A 17,850-nucleotide genomic window follows, 5' to 3' on the forward strand; every position below is an offset into this window, starting at 1 on the left:
CCTTAATCGATTACATTGTTTATGTAATCAATTAAGTTTGTTATACTTTGAAAACTATTTTAAAGCAAAGTCATAATAGAAATAACGATCATATTTTCAAATGTTTTGACTAACATTAAATGGCAACCAATTGCATTAAATGCGTAATTAATTAGAACTGTTTTAAATGTAACTTTGTTACAACTATTAAATAATGTAATTGATTACATTACTTACGTAATCGATTAAAATGAGTTTGATATGAGAAAAACTATATAATGACGCATTGTGCTCTGTAATAAATGCTTTTAACACTTTGATCATTTAGAGAACTTTCATATTTGATATCAAAGAGTTTGAGAAAGATTTTATAGGTGCACAGAATTGCTCCAAGAATCAAGATTCATTGAAAGTGATACCCTTGAATGATTCTTGAAGAAAAAGTTGAAGCACTCATTGGCTGATCAATTTCTACACTACTGAGGTGTATTCTGTTCTGATCAGGTTTTGTTTTACAATCAAGGGGATTGTTGCTTCCCTATGTGTTGGCCAGGAAGAAGAATGTGAGGTTCTTGGTACTTTGAGAAGAGTCTCAAAGGGTTGTTGTAGTTAAGAAGGTTGTTCTTTTGCAGTTGGTATTTGCTATATTAGATTGGTTTAGTTATAAAGGTATTTTACATTTGAGAAGTGTTCTCTATAAATCCTTGTTATAAAAACTAAAATCTTTATAGTGGAAAATCTTTCAATCTCAGGTTGATTGAAAGAGACTGAATGAAGGCATTGAGACTGAATCAGGATAAAAAGATTGTGTTTGTTTTCTTTCTCTATCTCTTTACTGCTTTATTCTTCATAATTGTGTTGTGCACTTTTAAAGATCATCTTAAATTTCCAGAAAGATTTAAAAAGAAAGAGTTTTTATCAGTTACAAACTCACACCCTCCCTCTCTTAGTAAGAGAAACGAGCCATATCTTTTCTTACACAAATGATTACTGACTGCACCTTGTATTAAGAGATAGAGACGAAAATATCTTCCCTTTCATCCCACTATTGCATCCACTACATTCATATGTAGTGTAGAGGAAAAAGAAGAAGAAAGTTGATTTTTGAATAAAATAAATTACTTCAAAACATGATATGCATTACAAAAAGTTTGTTTTAAAAAATTAATTTTATAAAACCCATAAAGAAAAGGTATTGAATATGTTTATGAAATTTTATCATTATTTCGCAAAAGACATGTAAAATGATTATGAATATATAATTTAAACTAAAAGTTATTATAAACTTTATAATTCAATAAATCAAGTTTAAATAAAATGTGTGTTCCTACCTGAAGCAATAAAAATACCAAAAAGCACATTCTAATAAGGTTCATTAACCCTCTCCATTCTGGAACAACCCAAACTTTTGTTTATTGGGAAAATATCCACATATCATAACTAATATTGCTAGTTTGGTATTATGGTTATTGTTTATGTTGAACTACCATTATGTTATTATTAAGGTTTAAATCATTTTTTGGTCCCTAAGTTAAGTTCTGATGTTCAGTTTAGTCCCTGTTTTTAAAAATGTCAACCTTTAGTTCCTATGATATGAAAAATGTATCAAATCAGTCCTCATGACGACACTTAATGAACAACAAATCACAAGTTTTCGTACCTAGATATCCAATATTTTGTGATTTGTTAACGGAAGGTGTTATGAACAAAAAATCACTTAATGAAAACTTGTGATTTGTTAATGGATAGGACTGATTTGATACATTTTTCATATCATAGGGACTAAAGGTTGAAGTTTTTAAAAGCGGGGACTAAATTGAACATCAGAACTTAACTTAGAGACCAAAAAAAGATTTAAACCTATTATTAACAACTTTGTTATTATATACTTGAGGTATGCATTGCTCTAATGATAAACCTTAGTCAACGTCCCATGTGGATCCTATAAATATAAGTAGTGTTCTCTAAGGAATACTCACATAATATCTTATACTCATATTCATAGATCCTAAACTCTTTTACTGAGTTTGGGGTTTCCCTTCTCATTGAGCAGTAAGGAATCACATTTTGACCATCAAGAGCATTCAAGCCACAACTAGGTTCTCATTACCTGTCCATAGATCCATGCCCAACATCCTGGTAAAATCACTAGGCACCCATCGTGCGGCCTCCGTAAAACTTTTCCCCTGCCTCATATTCCCATGGTTACTACTCGAAGTCAAGCACAACTTTCCTACTAGATGGAATCCAACCCAATGGAAACCATGTATAGCATTAAATGTATATGTTAATACAACATAACAACAAATAGTGCAGACATTATGATGTTAAGCTCGAAGCCCTTTATGCCCAATGACAAGCAGACCTCCACGAACTCTAGGAACTTTAGTAGAAACTAACTGGCCTGTAGAATAGAAAACCATCTCCCCAGTCTCAGCCCAACTCCCAAGAAGAAGACCCTCGAAACTCCCAAAAGGCGCATAAATCTTTTCTGTACATCATAAATAGTCTCTTCAGCCTTCATCCTGAACAACTTGTATTCCTGCACAAGAGAGTTCTTTCTAGCACGTTTCACCTCATCAGTGCCTTCATGTGTTACTTCAATAACTTTCCACATTTCTTTCGCTATCTTGCATTGGGAAATCCTAAAAAACTCATTCATAGTTAGTGTAGAGGCAATTACATTTCTAGCTTTAACATTGTACTATGCTATTCGGTTCTCATCCTGAGTCAACTCAGAAAAGTTTTTCAAAACAGTTTTTCCATTGATAACTTGAGTGGGTTCATATGGACCGTTGAGTGTAACATCTCACACACCTTTATCCACGGATTCAAGAAAAATTTTCATCCTAATTTTCCAAAATGCATAATTCTCACCAACAAATAGAGGTGGTCTATTTGTTGATGCACCTTAACCAAAAGTTTGAGAAATGAAATCCATTTTTCAGGATCGAATCGATTAAGCAAAAATATTAATCGATTTGTTTTTCAAATATTTTATGAAAACCAGCTTTGGTGCCAATTGTTAAAAAAGAACGACTTAGTTTCTCACACCATGAGGGGGGTTAATTGGTGATGCATAAAAATATAAGCTTTCAAAATCTTTTTCGCAAAATAGGATGTCGTTATGCTTTTCTTGAATCGCAAGTATAATGATATGTAATGCAGACGTTCACTTAATCGAATACAAAAACAGGTTAATCGAACTATAATGAAAAGTGTAGGGATCAGAGAATTCAAACGTTGGTTTATATACTGGTCCGGCCAACTTGCCTACATCAAGTGTCCTTCCACTCACGGGAAGCAAATGCACTATAAAGACCAAGGTTATTACAACGACCTCACGTCAAAATGTAAAACACTTCTTTAACCCTCTAATCTAATATAGGCAATACAACAAACAAGACAAGCAGCAAGAACACCCTCTTCTACTGTCAAACCCTTTGAGACACTCCCAAAGTCAATAACATGGTTCTTCATCCTACAAACACCACAGGGAATACCATTCAATCTTCACGATTGCAATAGGTCCTGATGAAGTAGAGTACACCTCATTGTGCAGAGTGATCAGACGTTCAAATCCAATAAACCTTGTTGCACAAGAAACCTTCAAGACTCTTATCACCTTGGTAGATCTTGGTTCTTGGAGCTTTTTCTTTCCTCTATAAGATATCACAGCGTTTTCTGAAAGATATGAAAGTGTAAAGATTAAATCTTCTTACAAAAATCAAGTCAAGCGTCAATATATAGTATATCACAAAATTGACGTGTTTTAATTGATTAGACTATTAATCTAGTCGAATGCATATCTCAGTTATAACAGAATAATAGCAGTCGAATGCATTAATTGAAAGTGCAATTGATATAATCGATTCATAATAAATGTTTGGTCAACATATTAAAAAATATGATTGTTATGTCAATTGAGACAAGCATTGAAACAGTTTTCAAATCAATAACTAACTTAGTCGAATACAAGTTGCATACAATCGATAAAGTAAAATCATTTAGCACATTTTTGAAAACTTTTCTTCTTAAAATATCTCACAGCACACTTGAAAAGAATTTGTGCATGTCCACGAGTTTTAATCAATTAGAACCATAATGTAATCGACTTAAAACTATTGTTTTGTCATACTTTAAAGATCAACCAAAGTGTTTGTGGTTTTTCATTTCCGAAAACTTATGTTATGCATGCACATATAAAATCACATATTAAACACAATAGTATGTTATAATCAACACAATAATATTCACATGTATGTTTGTTAAGATATAACACAATGAGCATAATTATATAACATGTATAACATAGTATACACATGTACTATTATTAATTATGTGTTGTCATCATCAAAAACATAGTTATCACTAAGATTGTGGGTTCAGTTAAATATGTACTTTTCCTATCAACAATCTCAACAACAAATTATTGTTTAAAATTTGTTAAATGAAAAGAAAAAAAATTAAAAAAATTATTTACAAAATATAAAGTTTTAGGTCTTCTAGGTGCTTGATTTTATGTTTATTTTCAAGAGAAAAAAAAAATTCCAACAAACAAACTCCTAAAATTCAGTCTCTATGGTTCCGTCCCTTTCTATTAAACGTCGTTGACTATATATTTTCACGGTCAAAGTTTTGAAAAAAAAAAAATAGAAGTTTCTTTGACTCTTCTGTTTCCTCTTCCACTCGACGTCAGAACAAGAATTTCTTTTATTTGTTGCTTAAAAATACATAGTCCCAATACGAGAAAAAAAAATGAGTATTTACGTGTTAAAATGAAATTCAAATTCACCATATTTATATTTAATGATGGATTACAGTTTATATTATTTAATTTTTTAATTATCACCGTATATCTATCATTAAATCTTTTTTTTACCAAAAGCATGATATATAATAATTTTTTACTAAATTAAAACATATTACTAGATGAAACCTATAAAGAAAAATAAATGAAAAGGAAGCAAATACATGTTTGAAAGAAAAAATTAAATTTTAACCAATCTAAAAATTAATATAAAGATTGGACAAAACATTATATTTATTTAAATTATTATAAATATCTAATGTTATTTATAACTGAAACCACATTCCTTTACGAATCTAATTCCGTAAGACAAAATTCCAATTTAATTCAAAACACTAAATATTCTCTTTTATTGACATTTCTCGGTATAACATTTCATTTAATAATTCGATTCATCCTTTTAAGATATAATTGGACACAGAATTTATAAAATCAATAATAGAAAATATATTACTAAATTCATGAATTAAATATATTGATTGATCTTGTAAAGAGAATTCCATTTTTATCCACATTAGTAGTTCGAATTTACGTTTTAAATAATGTTTAAAGTTAAAATACTAATTTACTGTTTTTTAAAATTTAATCATTTTTAAATTTAATTTTTTTTTAAAATTTAATAATTTTTAAATTATAAAATTACCTATGAAATAAACAAAAATTATTTACATTAAAAATTATAAAAAATAGTTATATTTAATTTTATAATTATAATAATAATAATTTTATTACTTTTTATTGTTAAAAAAAGAGAGTATCATATATATTTTTGCTAATAAAATAATAATAATAATATCCAATATATATGAAAAGTATAAATAAATTTTTTTCTTTTATTAGAGATAGTTTATTAAGATTTATCGCCGATAAATTTATATCACTAGGCTAAAAAATATAAACTTTTTTACTTTTTTTAATACTACTTAAAAACCATATTTGTCAACAGAATTTCTAGATGTGAAAAGCTTTTATATTATACATTAAAGTCAATTATTGAACATATTTAAATGGAATATTTTAAATTTGAACAAAAAGAAAGAAAAAGAAAAAGAAAATCACTTAACTAAGTTGTCCCTATTGTATGAACCAACCACATAGGATCTTGGAATGTTCTTCACCTTCAAATGCATAACATAACATACGAAACAAAGTTTCATTCTTCACTCAGTTCTTTTCTTCCATCACACAGATACCCTTTCTCTCTTTTCTTCTTTCTCTTTCTCTCTCACCCGAAACCATGGATATCTTCCGCAATGATCAAGAACACGACCTCCCATATGTTCAAAACACTGACGATTCAGACAACAACACCACCAACGAAAACAAAAAGATACTCTACATATCCATGGTTTCCTTCACGCTTGTCTTGTTCCTCGTCTTCTCCCTTTACGTCTACGCGCGCTGCATGCTCACGCGCCGATCTCGCCACCGTGCCTCCGTTCGCCGACTCAGCCTTGCAGCCCTTCATGTCTCCGACGTGGACGCTGCAAACCGGAGGATTGAAACAGCAAATACAGGACTCGATCCTGGTATAGTAGCGTCGCTGCCAACGTTCACCGTGAAGGCAAAGGTTTTAAGAGATAGTAGCGGTGATAATAATAACAGTGGCGGTGGTGGTGATGCTTCATCGGTAATGGAGTGTGTTGTGTGCTTGAATGCTCTGGAAGGTGAAGAAAAAGTGAAGCTGCTACCGAACTGTAACCACTTTTTTCATGTGAGTTGTATTGACATGTGGCTTGGTTCTCACTCCACGTGCCCTCTTTGTCGGGCCGAGGTTAAACCTCGTATCCAACCACATGATCGTGAAGGTCCTGTTAGTCTTGCTCTTGATGATGCACCACCTCCTATGATTGATGATGGTGAATCTTTCAAAGGTAATGGTTCGAATTCACGGTTGAGCTCTTTTAGAAGGATGCTTAGCAGGGAAAGATCTTCCAGAAGAGTCCAACCGAATGGCCATGATGAGGAAGGTGGTGTTGATCATGATTTGGAGAGACAATGAGTTTATGGTAGGTTGTCTTTATAATTTGTGTTCTTGGTTTTCTCATCAGTAATGCACATATAGAAGGAGAAATATACAAATACTTGTTCTTAAATTGGAGTTGTTTTTTCTTTTTTGTATTGATCTTCAATTGAAATTCAAACTCCATGTTTTTGTGAAGTATGCAAGTAAAAGTTTGTATGAAACACCAACACAGGTTAATAAGATGAAGTCGTATGTATATATATATATCTTTCAGAACATCAGAAAAACACTTTACAAAAGGTATTAAGTTTTTTCTTTTAGTTAATTTACTTTTTTACGCGTTATTAGTTGAAGTTGAAGAGATTTGGTGTTGAATCACCAACTTGTAGATTGTCTGTATTACTGAAAACTATAGGGTAGACCATGTAAGCTTCTTTTGGCTTTTGGTTTCTGTCAGTGAGTGGTTAATTAGTTTCTTTTTTTGGGAAATTGATCAAGATTCTGAATTTCTAGATTTGATATTTGATATTGGAGGGGTTTCATTCTATGAGAATCAAAGCATATATATATATATATATATATATATATATATATATATATATATATATATATATATATATATATATATATATATATATATATCTGAATCTGTGATTGATTATATTTTTGGCTAAAATGTCTCAACATATAATTTTCAATGTTGCGAAAGGTTGAAAGCTTTGCAACAGTCATTTCCACGCAACTTACTACAACCAAATTCCCCATATCTCTTTTATCACAAGTAAACATGACTTTTTTTGCTTAGATGTTGAAATAAATATTATAATAAAATATATTTCTCCAAACCTTATAACATGTTCACACTAAGGTTAACGACTATTGAGGCAGAATTTTCTCAAAGAAAACGACAGACAGATTTTTCAGGATTGAATGTCTTAACGAATATTATGTTATGCATCACATGGTCATACAAAAACTGGCATCATCATATACCTATTTCAAGAATTATAATTTGTAGAAGTCAAGGAGGGACCACCTCATGCATAGCAATTTTCAATATAATTATATCACTCTTAACACGTTGTTTGTTAGTTTCCTCTGTTTTTCTTCATGACAGTTTCCAGTTTAATCTCACATTTCGTCTTCTCTTCTTATCTCTATTTTAATTATGTATGCTTTTATTCAATTTTATCACACAAAAGTAATACTTGTGGATGGATTTCCAAAAAGTATTAATTTTGAAGGAGGGTTTATGACTATACAAGAAAATAAACACACAATATCCTCAAACTTTTCTGTCTAAGGGAGCCTAAAAGGAAATATATTTATATATTTAGACTAAATTTATCAATCTGAGGGATTAGGGTAAATTGGCAATCTTTTCTCTTCCTCATAACTTAAACTAAATCCCACAATTTGAAGCATTCATTCTCAAAACAAAACTCAAATCTCAGCAAAACAGATACATTCATTCTGATCTAGGTTGCCATAAAACAAAATTTGATATATATCCTAAGATGTCTAACCTGTGCAATGCGAACAAGCAAAACCTTTCTCTTCTGCAATTCCCTATCAAATCAAGGACTATTTTCAGTTTCTACCTCCTATGATCCAAAAACAGAAACCATAAACATCAAAGGCCATAACCACCACCCCCAGGAAACTTTCCTGCACCCACTCAAATCTTCACTTGGTCCCAATCCAACAGAAGATGAAGGTGTCGACCCAGAAAAACTCCCATTGCTCCCTACCATGCTGCATCACCAAAAAGAATGTCTCAATCACAGGATCCATCTCACTTTCAAGAAAATGGTAACAAATTTGGAAAGAAAAACCAGAACTAGTTGATATTGTGTCCATACATAACAAATCATGAATATGTTAAAATATCAATGAGATAACCTGCCTTCAGGGGATTTCCTCGTTCACTCGTTTGGTAAATGAGATCAAACTTAAAATATGCATTTCAATTGCAAACCTTTCTATCTCCAGCCAAAGGTTTCAGTTTATCAATACATAAAGGTATATGAATGTTCAATCGTCAAAATCAAAACTCTTTATTTGCCAAACTCCTAAACTCAAAAATTCTCACACTAAAAAAAACGAAGTTCATTATAAAAAAAATAAAATCTAAGCTCAATTTACCCGGAGTGGAACTTGCAGTTGCCAAAACCTGAAAAAAAAAATACACCCAAAAAGAATAAAGAATGAGCCCTCTGCTTAAAAAACAAACCGAATCTGAAGACACTATTTTCACTGTTCCATATTGAGAAAGGGGTTTTTCACTGACTAGGGTTGAGGGAAGTGACGGCAGCGTTGTTGTTGAAGTTGCAGCTATCGTCGGTCATGCCATGTTTGAGAAAGTAGTCGTTGAAGGCAAACGATGCCGTATTCTGCACGCTGCTGGGGTCGTAGCAGGGCCCACCACTCTGGATTGGTCCGCAGTCCGCGCCGCCGGCACCGCAGGCCCAGTCGAGCGCGGCCTGCAGCGACGCGTCCTCCGCGTTGTTCTTCGCCACACACCAGAGCTCTTGCGGCGGAGCGCTGCCATTGGCGGCGGCGATGAGCGGCGAGAAGCCCAGAAGGAGGAGGAGCGAAAGAACAAGGCTTTTTAATGTGGACATTGTGGGAGAATGATTGGAAAGTGAAAGGGATGAAGGAAGTGAAATGGGTTGGGTTTGGATTTGGGTTAATGTGTGGAATTTAAGAGTGTGTGAAGAAGATGAAAAAGAAGAAGAAGAAGATGAAAGATGAAAGATGAAAGATGAAAGATGGTGGAGTTATTGGGATGTTGGAAATGTGACCGTTTCTGTGTTTGAAGGGGAAATTGAAGAGACAGAGAAGAATGAATGAGAGAAAGAAACACGTTTTGGAGTTGTAACAGTGACTGTCTGGTACATCTGGAACTTTGTCTGTCTGTAACTTTCACATGTTCCAATATTTTATTTACATTTATATATTTATAATTCTTATAGAATAAATTAACTTTAACTTAAATAAATCTTACTTTTCTACTATTTTATGTTTTATTGTTTTCATCTTATGGGTAGATTATGTATTAAAACATTTAAAACAGATTTAGCTCTATGATAATTTTTGTTGAGTATCTAATAAATTATATTTGGTTTAATATCTATTTTGGTCTTTCTTTTTGGGGTTTGTTCAAAGTGATCCTCTCTTTTTTAAAAGGTTTACTAAAGTCTTACTTTTTGCAAAAACTGTGTAAGTTAGTCTTTTTGCTAACAGCATTAATTCTGCTAAAGGCAGAGCTATCAACTGACTATTATGTGTTAAAAAATAATTATTAATTGTGACGTGAAAATGTAATAAAATTAAAGTTGAAATTAAAATTGAAATTGGGGTAATTAGTCAAACTGATTTTGGGTTCTTATGTTTTTTCCTTTTTCCTTTTCAAGCATGAAAGATGTATGCATCACCAGGGTTTCTTCTTCTGCTTTGACGCTGGGAGCCATCCTTTAAGTTTCAATGGCAGCCTCCTTCAATTAATACCGTTGGGATCTCGTCCAGCCCCACCAGGTTTGTCACCGGCCACTGCCAAAATCTCCCTTTCTCGTCTTATCTTTATGTGCGAGGAGGAATCACCTTCGCTCCTCCATGATGTGTCTTCACTTGCTAGCGGAAAACGCTGCCGGCAACTCCCAACCACGTGACTTTCGTTTTCACTCTCTCAACCGCGGCTCAAAAACCACCTCCCCATATTGATCCTTCTATTCCTTTATTTTCTATTTTGATTGGGTTGGTTTCCCACTGGATGCGTTGATGATAGGGGAATGGTTCTTTTTCTCTCAGAGCTTTTGTTCGTTTGGCACTTCACTTGGTTTCTTCTTCTCGTGTCTGACTTCTCCCTCTCCTTCTCGATCCCCTTCCATTCTCCCTGTTGGCCCTTTCCAATGTTCTTGCGGTGCAAGAACGTTAAGTTACTTTTGAGAGTGAGCAATGGAGAAAAAATGGGTTCTGGTTGATAATGGAGGTGAATCCAGGTCAAGGTTCTTCCCTAAGGCGTGGAAAGTGAGTTATCTATTTTGTTCGTGACTCTCCTAGTTGGATTGTAATGAATCTGGATTGTAATAAAGCTGGCTTTGGGGTTTTTGCTAATTGAAGGATGAAGTTGGAGTTGGGGGAAGAATGGGATTCTATTGTGCTCTAGAGAAAACCCTTTCAGAGGGTGGAAGACCGCAGAATCCCTTGAGCGCTGATCAACAGTACTGGATTCAATGTGCGTGACAAACCCTAAATCGCCCAGCAATCCCAATCACAACTTCTGAGCAAAATCAATTTACTTAATCCATCCCAAATTACCCCAAATTCATTTTTTAATTTAACCCTAACTATTTTAATTTACACGTCACAATTTTTTATTTTTTTAAAACACATAACAATATCACATCATTAGATATTAGCCACCTGACAGCTCTGAACACAGTTAACGCCGTTAAAAAAAAGGATCTATTTGCACAGTTTTTGTAAAAGTTAGGACTTAAGTGAACTTTTTAAAAAAGGGAGGACCACTTTAAACAAACTCTCCCAAAACATCTCCCAAAATAGAGATCAAAATAGGTATTAAACCATTATATTTCTCAAATTATTTGATAAATTTTAGTTTAATTTAAAAATAATATATTGCCTTCTAAATTTACTTTCTTATTTTTGGTTATATAATAACTTATGTACAATCTGCAAAGATTATCAAATAAACCTTATATTTATCATTCTTCACCATTCTAGATCATGTGTAATTTACAAAATTATGAAACTCATTTAAGTCTCCCTTAAAATATTCATTTTGCTCATTTTAAAGAAAAACATTAAACCATTTTGCAGAATTGATTAGTCTTATGCACAAGAAGCTCTAGGAAAACAGTAAAATATCATATTAAAAGTTAAAAATTAATGTACCAAAATGTAAAATGCAAAATTACGACAAAAAATTAGTAAAAAAAGATCTGAATAAAAAAAAATCACGAATGAATATTTCACTCGTTATAGTTTTGCTGGCCTAAACATTCTGCATATATAAATGTTTTAATCTAATATTGATATTTCTTTAATTTTTCACTTCATTTTATATGTTTCTTAATTTTTATATTTTCTTTCCTTCCAGCATCTTCCTTTCTACATGTCAAAATTGCATGAATATGAAAATCAACATGAACCAATAGATCACTCATCCTCAGTAAAAATAGTTTACAATTTAATATATATATATATATATATATATATATATATATATTCATTAGTTTTTCTTCCTTGAAAAATATGTAGGTGACAAACTATACAACATAATTTTCAATAAAATCTTAAAACAAAATAATTCAATTATCAAATAACTCAACATATAAATCAATCATTATGTTCTTCTTCCGTTTTAATAACATTGGATGTAACTCCTTTCCTCAACTTTTCCATCATTGATATTTTCCTTATCAACATTTGCATGCATTAAAATAATAAAAATTAATTTAAAATAAATAGCCTTAATTAAATTACATGAACTATCTTTTAAAATCATGTTTTCAACTATAACAACTAATAATTGCTTTTCATGTTAACAAACCATTAACTATTAAAAAGAATCTTATAAACATTGATTGCTATTCTTCCACCATTGTAACATATCAATTTAGGTGAAAATCTTGTATAGACTTTTTCCTTCATTTTTCCAAAATTTTGCTCCTAAATTTTTAATAGAAAAACACAATGTTTCCAATTTCATTGTTGATTTTAAAATTGTACTAAGTGCAAACACAACACTACATTCTTCTTAACATTTCTTAAACTTCATCCTTAACAATTTAGGTATATTCTTAATTATTTTATTCTCATCTTTCACATTTTTCATTAATAAAAGGTGGACTTTCCAAACTAGTAAAAAATAAAGTTGAGAGTAGGATAACTTGTAGCAAAATCAAGATAATTATATCATATGATTACAATAAAACTTACAAATTTTGCTGTTCCTTTTTTTTTTTCTAAACGACAATACTTATTAGATTTGTCAATCAAACACAAGCTTCCAAAATACATGTTGATAATTTAAGAAATTATTAAACATCAAGTTGAATTTCATTTTGTAGAGACATCAAGCACAACGCACTTGATGCATAAATATCATTAAACCTTTGAAAACATTGATTGAATTCCATCATTCATTCTCTAAACCTCTCACGTATTTTATCTTATTTCTAATTAGATCAAGAGCATTACTAAGCATGTCTAATTCTTCATGAATAATTAAAACTAACATGTACTACAACACATATAAACTGATTTGATTTGTAAAAAATATGACATTTTAAAGTATTTTGGAGAAAATGTTTATCATACACATTATCCAAAATGATAGAAATTATTTTTTTTGTCCAATTAATTTTGTTAAACAACTCAATATCCGTCTAAGGAAGAGACATACAACAATTACTAAGAAGATTTATATTTATCTTCCAATTAATGGATAGTTAAATTTATGAAATTGTTAGTGCAAATAGATGTTTATAATCATAAGTTAAAGTAAATTACTAAAATGGAAATTAAGTAATTTATTAAGTACAATCCTTTCTTTAATGTTTCGGTTGGATTTGGTCCGAGGGTTGGTTGACTTTCCTTCTCTACTCTTTTTCGATCGTTTAATCTTTTTTAAGGATGTAAAAGACACTCCGACGCTCAAGTCAGATATGTTTTATAAAGAGGTCTATATTTTATTTAGGATAGCTTGTGATAGCCAAGCACATTGAGTAATCATTAAACCAGACAATCAAATTCAATAATACCTGTTAATTGTCCATTAATACCATATTCTCGTACAACATGACTTGTCAATCACTCATAAATAGCGTATATTCACATTTAATATGACCATTAAAGATATTAATTGGCCATTAATGATATTTACCTTTCCTCATTAATGTTTGTCTGACCACCGGTTGGTTGTCTATTTTGGCTCCGGATTCTCCTTAGCCGATCGGTCACAAGAGTATAGTACATTAAGCCCCCCAAGCCCGAGCAATTGTTTTGCAGGTGCAAAGGGGTTTAAATATGTCGGGCGGATTTGGACGAGAATGAGAGTTTCTCACTGCTCAGTTCAGGACGAGAGTGGGAGTTCACAAGGAGCATTCCCTACTGCTCAGTTCAGGACGAAAGTGGGAGTTCACGAGGAGCGTTCCCCACCGCTCGGTTTGTTGGGGCAAATTGGCAAGTGTACCGAGTCGCACAAGTAATATAAAATGGTAAGACCAAGTATCGTATCCCAGAGGACTCTCGGCGCTGAACATGTGAAAACAAGATTAATTAAGACTTAAAATAAAAGAGATCATGGATTATATTGCAAAAAGAAAAAAATAAAGCAAAATAAAATTGATCAGTGGAAAAAGAGCACAGAGAGATGAATGGAGGTTGGTTTATATGAGATGAGTATGTTGTTGGAGTTAGATTTTACCAAGTTCCCTCTCATGTATATAAGAATTCTTCTTTATTCATTAATGCCAACGTCCCTCACTAAATCACTTAAACCCGATCCCTCGGTAAATAAGACTGTCCCTAATTACCAGTTCATATAATTCCTAGCATTCCTGGTAAAAAGATGTGAAGATCAAAAGGTTAAGACGACTAAGACTCATACCCTCATCCCTGAGCAATATAACCCTTAGGAGTAATTCAACAAGGACTTGAATTGAAAGGAACCTCCAGGCACTCATGCAAATCACAGCTAATGCTATTGTATAAGTAAGAATAAAACAGATGAATTACTCTAACAAATAATGAAAAAGAATATAGAATTAAGAATCAATTCAAATACATGAGAGTTTACAAGGTTATGTCATTCCCCAACAATAAATAGAAATTAGTTCCCCATAGACATGGGGAACCTATGAACAATGGAAGAAAAAAAGAAGAATGGAAAGACTAAGAATTGGATAGGAGTGTATTGTTATGCTCTCTTCTGCCAGGGATGCAAAACCTAGAGCCCCAGGGTCCTTTAAATAGTGTTAGACGCGTCCCAAAGTGCGGCCCAGTCCAAAAGAATCAATACAAAGCAGAATCAGGGCCCGATCTAGGTCATGTATCGCCTAGGCGTCGTAGGGAGCTCGCCTGGGTGAGAATTGAGGAGCATGTTGGGTTTGGGCGTCAGATTTGGATGCCCAAGCTTCGAGCGTCCGTCGCCCGAGCGTCGGGGTTGTCGCCCGGGCAACCAGCGGTGATCTGCTCCGTGCTATTTTCTCGTTCCTGTCGCCTAGGCTTCGGGTTTTCCCTCTTCTTGGTGCCTTTTTGTCCCCTTTTGAGCTCCATCTTCTATACTTTTTACTTCTTCTTCTAGTATTCCTTTAATCTCTGTCAAAACAAGGGGAATTTGTTAGAAAACTGTTGAAATCAACCTCAACTCTCTTATTAACATAATTTATTGAAAACACATGAGTCCAAGTAAGTTTCTAAGTGAAAAAGGGTGCTTTTAGTATCAAAATCACATAGCAAATAACGGTGTTTCAAACCGTTATCACGGTTCAGGACGAGAGTGGGAGTTCACGAGGAGCGTTCCCCACCGCTTGGTTTTAGGACAAGAGTGAAAGTTCACGAGGAGCATTCCCCACTGCTCGGTTTAGGACGACAGTGAGAGTTCACGAGGAGCATTCCCCACCGCTCGGTTTAAGACGAGAGTGAGAGTTCACGAGGAGCGTTCCCCACCCCTCGGTTTATGACCAGGGATTCTCGGAGGGCGTTCCCAGGATTTTGTTGACGAGAATTTGTCGTTCGGATTTTGGAACTTTTTCATTATCACTGATGCAAGAATTTACGCTTTCCAATTTCATGGTCATTAATGTCTTGTGAGATCAGTCAAAAATAAAAAAATGGTGAGAATAAAAAGGAACACGGGGGAAGAAGTGGTGTTCGTCGACGCTAAAACTAGTAATGCGGTGGTCATCACCGAGGAGGTTGAGTCACTCGGCGTGGCGAATGATGCAGATGCATAGTCAAACGACGCGACGGATGATGCGGAGGCCGAAAAGACCTGAGGGTCCTTGTTCCAATGCAGTTACGAGAACCGTTGTTGTAGTCACAAATTGGGTATCATGATGTGCTAGAGGGGTTTCCTTTCTTTTGTGCAACTTAATAAAGAAAAAGTTGAGCATTAAATAAACCAAAAAAGTAATCAATTAGTATACCCAAATGCTGAGGTAATCCCTGATAATAAACTAATATTTTAGTTCTTTTCAAATGATTATGATTTGGATCACACACACTTGTTTTAGGCATATACATATTATTTTAATTCACATGAATCAAGAAAAACACGAAGAAGACTAAATCCTGTAATATGTATGCCTTCTGGTGGAGGTTGGTCGGGCTACGACGATTGTCGTCGGATACAGGCTCCGATGTGGACGCGTGTTGTTGCACGTTTTCGTTGCTTCATCCACGACTTCTTTTTACTCAGAAAAAATTGGTTAAAGCAAAAAATGTATATTAAAGGAAAATAAGATAAAAATTTCAAACTTTCTTTATGGCATTGGGTCATGAACCAAACAATGTTCTCTGTTAATGTTTTGTCACAAAACCTGGTACCGATCCGAAATAGAAATGTCGAGACCGAGCATTCGTCTTGATTTCTTGCGGTTTCATGGGATGCCACTCGGCCCCACGGTAGGCGCCATTATATTTCGAATGGATTTGGTCCGAGGGTTGGTTGACTTTCATTCTCTGCTATCTTTCAATCATTTAGTCCTTTCTAAGGATGTAATCCTCCGATGGGTGGTGGACCTACAAAAGACACTCCGACACTCAAGTCATATATGTTTTATAAAGAGGTCTATATTTTATTTAGGATAGCTTAAGGTTATTTTAACTGAATGTCAATACTATATTTATAAGGCTTGTGATAGCCAAACACATTGAGTAATCATTAAACTAGACAATCAAATTCAATAATACCTGTTAATTGTCTATTAATATCATATTCTCATACAATATGACCTGTCAATCACTTATAAATATAATATATTCACATTTAATATGACCATTAAACATATTAATTGGCCATTAATGATATTTATCTTTCCTAATTAGTGTTTGTTTAACCATCGGTTGGTTGCTTGTTTTGGCTCTAGATTCTCCTTAGCTGAGGTCAATAGGGTATAGTACATTAAGCCCCCCAAGTCTCGAGCAATTGTTTTGCAGGTGCAAAAGGGTTTAAATATGTCGGGCGGATTTGGACGAGAATAAGAGTTTCTCACGGCTCGATTCAGGACGAGAGTGGGAGTTCACGAGGAGCGTTCCCCACCGCTTGGTTCAGGACGAGAGTGGGAGTTCACGAGGAGCGTACCAAATCGTTCTAAGTAATAAACCGGCAAGACCGGATATCGTATCCCAAGAGACTCGTATAACACTTTACAATCGTATAATTATCTAACTAATTTAGACTAAAGAATGAATCCATTTAATGTAGTTTCGGTGCAATCAAAATAAACATATTGCATAAGTGATAAATTGAACTTCTTGGGGTTTAAAACACTAGGAAATGAAATGATTCCAGATGATATGGAATGAAGATGTTGGAGAATGATTTCACCTATTACACTCTCATGAAAATGCACATTACTTCTTCTTCATTTAAATGCTCTTGTCAACCTACTAAGTTACTCAAACCCAATCCCTTACCGATGCTATTTTTTTAAACATTCAAAATAAAAAAGCTAGAATCCCATCAACTTTTATTATTAGAAGTAGTAGCGTTTGCTTAATAACACTAGTAGAGTTAATTTACTTAACTAAAATAATACTCTCTATTTTTAACTATATTTTAATAAGTACAAATAGTTAATATAGACTAAGATGATACTAATTTTTTATTTATATGAGTAAATGTATCTTCGTGACATAGAATATGAATTGTAGACAATTCTTAATTATAAAATCAAATTTAAAGATAACAAAAGTGCTATAATATGTGTGACTTCTATCTCAATAAAAAAAAAAATTCTTTTTTCTCTTTTTAAATAAATATGATATTCAACTTTTTTATTTACACTTATCTCTTTTATCTTCATTTACATAAAATCTATGTTTTTCCTTGAATTCTTACTCA

General features: G+C 33.1%; 2 protein-coding genes across 2 annotated transcripts; one reads left to right on the forward strand and one right to left on the reverse strand.

Annotated features, from left to right (window-relative positions):
* Window positions 1-5,744: 5,744 nt before the first annotated feature.
* LOC106780629 (RING-H2 finger protein ATL40) lies at window positions 5,745-7,286 on the forward strand. The gene has a single exon (XM_014668924.2). It carries the CDS (start codon window positions 6,027-6,029, stop codon window positions 6,789-6,791), a length of 765 nt encoding a protein of 254 aa, XP_014524410.1. The 5' UTR covers window positions 5,745-6,026; the 3' UTR covers window positions 6,792-7,286.
* A 123-nt stretch (window positions 7,287-7,409) lies between these two features.
* LOC106780627 (PLASMODESMATA CALLOSE-BINDING PROTEIN 5-like) lies at window positions 7,410-9,655 on the reverse strand. Its single transcript, XM_014668922.2, has 3 exons — window positions 9,046-9,655; window positions 8,901-8,928; window positions 7,410-8,510 (listed from the first exon to the last, which is right to left on the reverse strand). The coding sequence occupies exons 1-3, from the start codon at window positions 9,377-9,379 to the stop codon at window positions 8,360-8,362; spliced, it is 513 nt and encodes a 170-aa protein (XP_014524408.1). The 5' UTR covers window positions 9,380-9,655; the 3' UTR covers window positions 7,410-8,359.
* Between the last annotated feature and the right edge of the window lie 8,195 nt (window positions 9,656-17,850).

Source organism: Vigna radiata, unplaced genomic scaffold, assembly GCF_000741045.1.
Source record: "Vigna radiata var. radiata cultivar VC1973A unplaced genomic scaffold, Vradiata_ver6 scaffold_149, whole genome shotgun sequence".
NCBI lineage: Eukaryota > Viridiplantae > Streptophyta > Magnoliopsida > Fabales > Fabaceae > Vigna > Vigna radiata.

Excerpts from the sequence above, each read along its gene's own strand:
- LOC106780629 (XM_014668924.2), top strand. The coding sequence starts at position 6,027 with ATGGATATCTTCCGCAATGATCAAGAACACGACCTCCCATATGTTCAA.
- LOC106780627 (XM_014668922.2), bottom strand. The coding sequence starts at position 9,379 with ATGTCCACATTAAAAAGCCTTGTTCTTTCGCTCCTCCTCCTTCTGGGC. Across the intron at positions 8,929-9,045 it reads CGTCACTTCCCTCAACCCTA|GTTTTGGCAACTGCAAGTTC; the intron begins GTCAGTGAAAAA and ends TTTTTTTTTCAG. Across the intron at positions 8,511-8,900 it reads AACTGCAAGTTCCACTCCGG|CATGGTAGGGAGCAATGGGA; the intron begins GTAAATTGAGCT and ends TTGGTGATGCAG.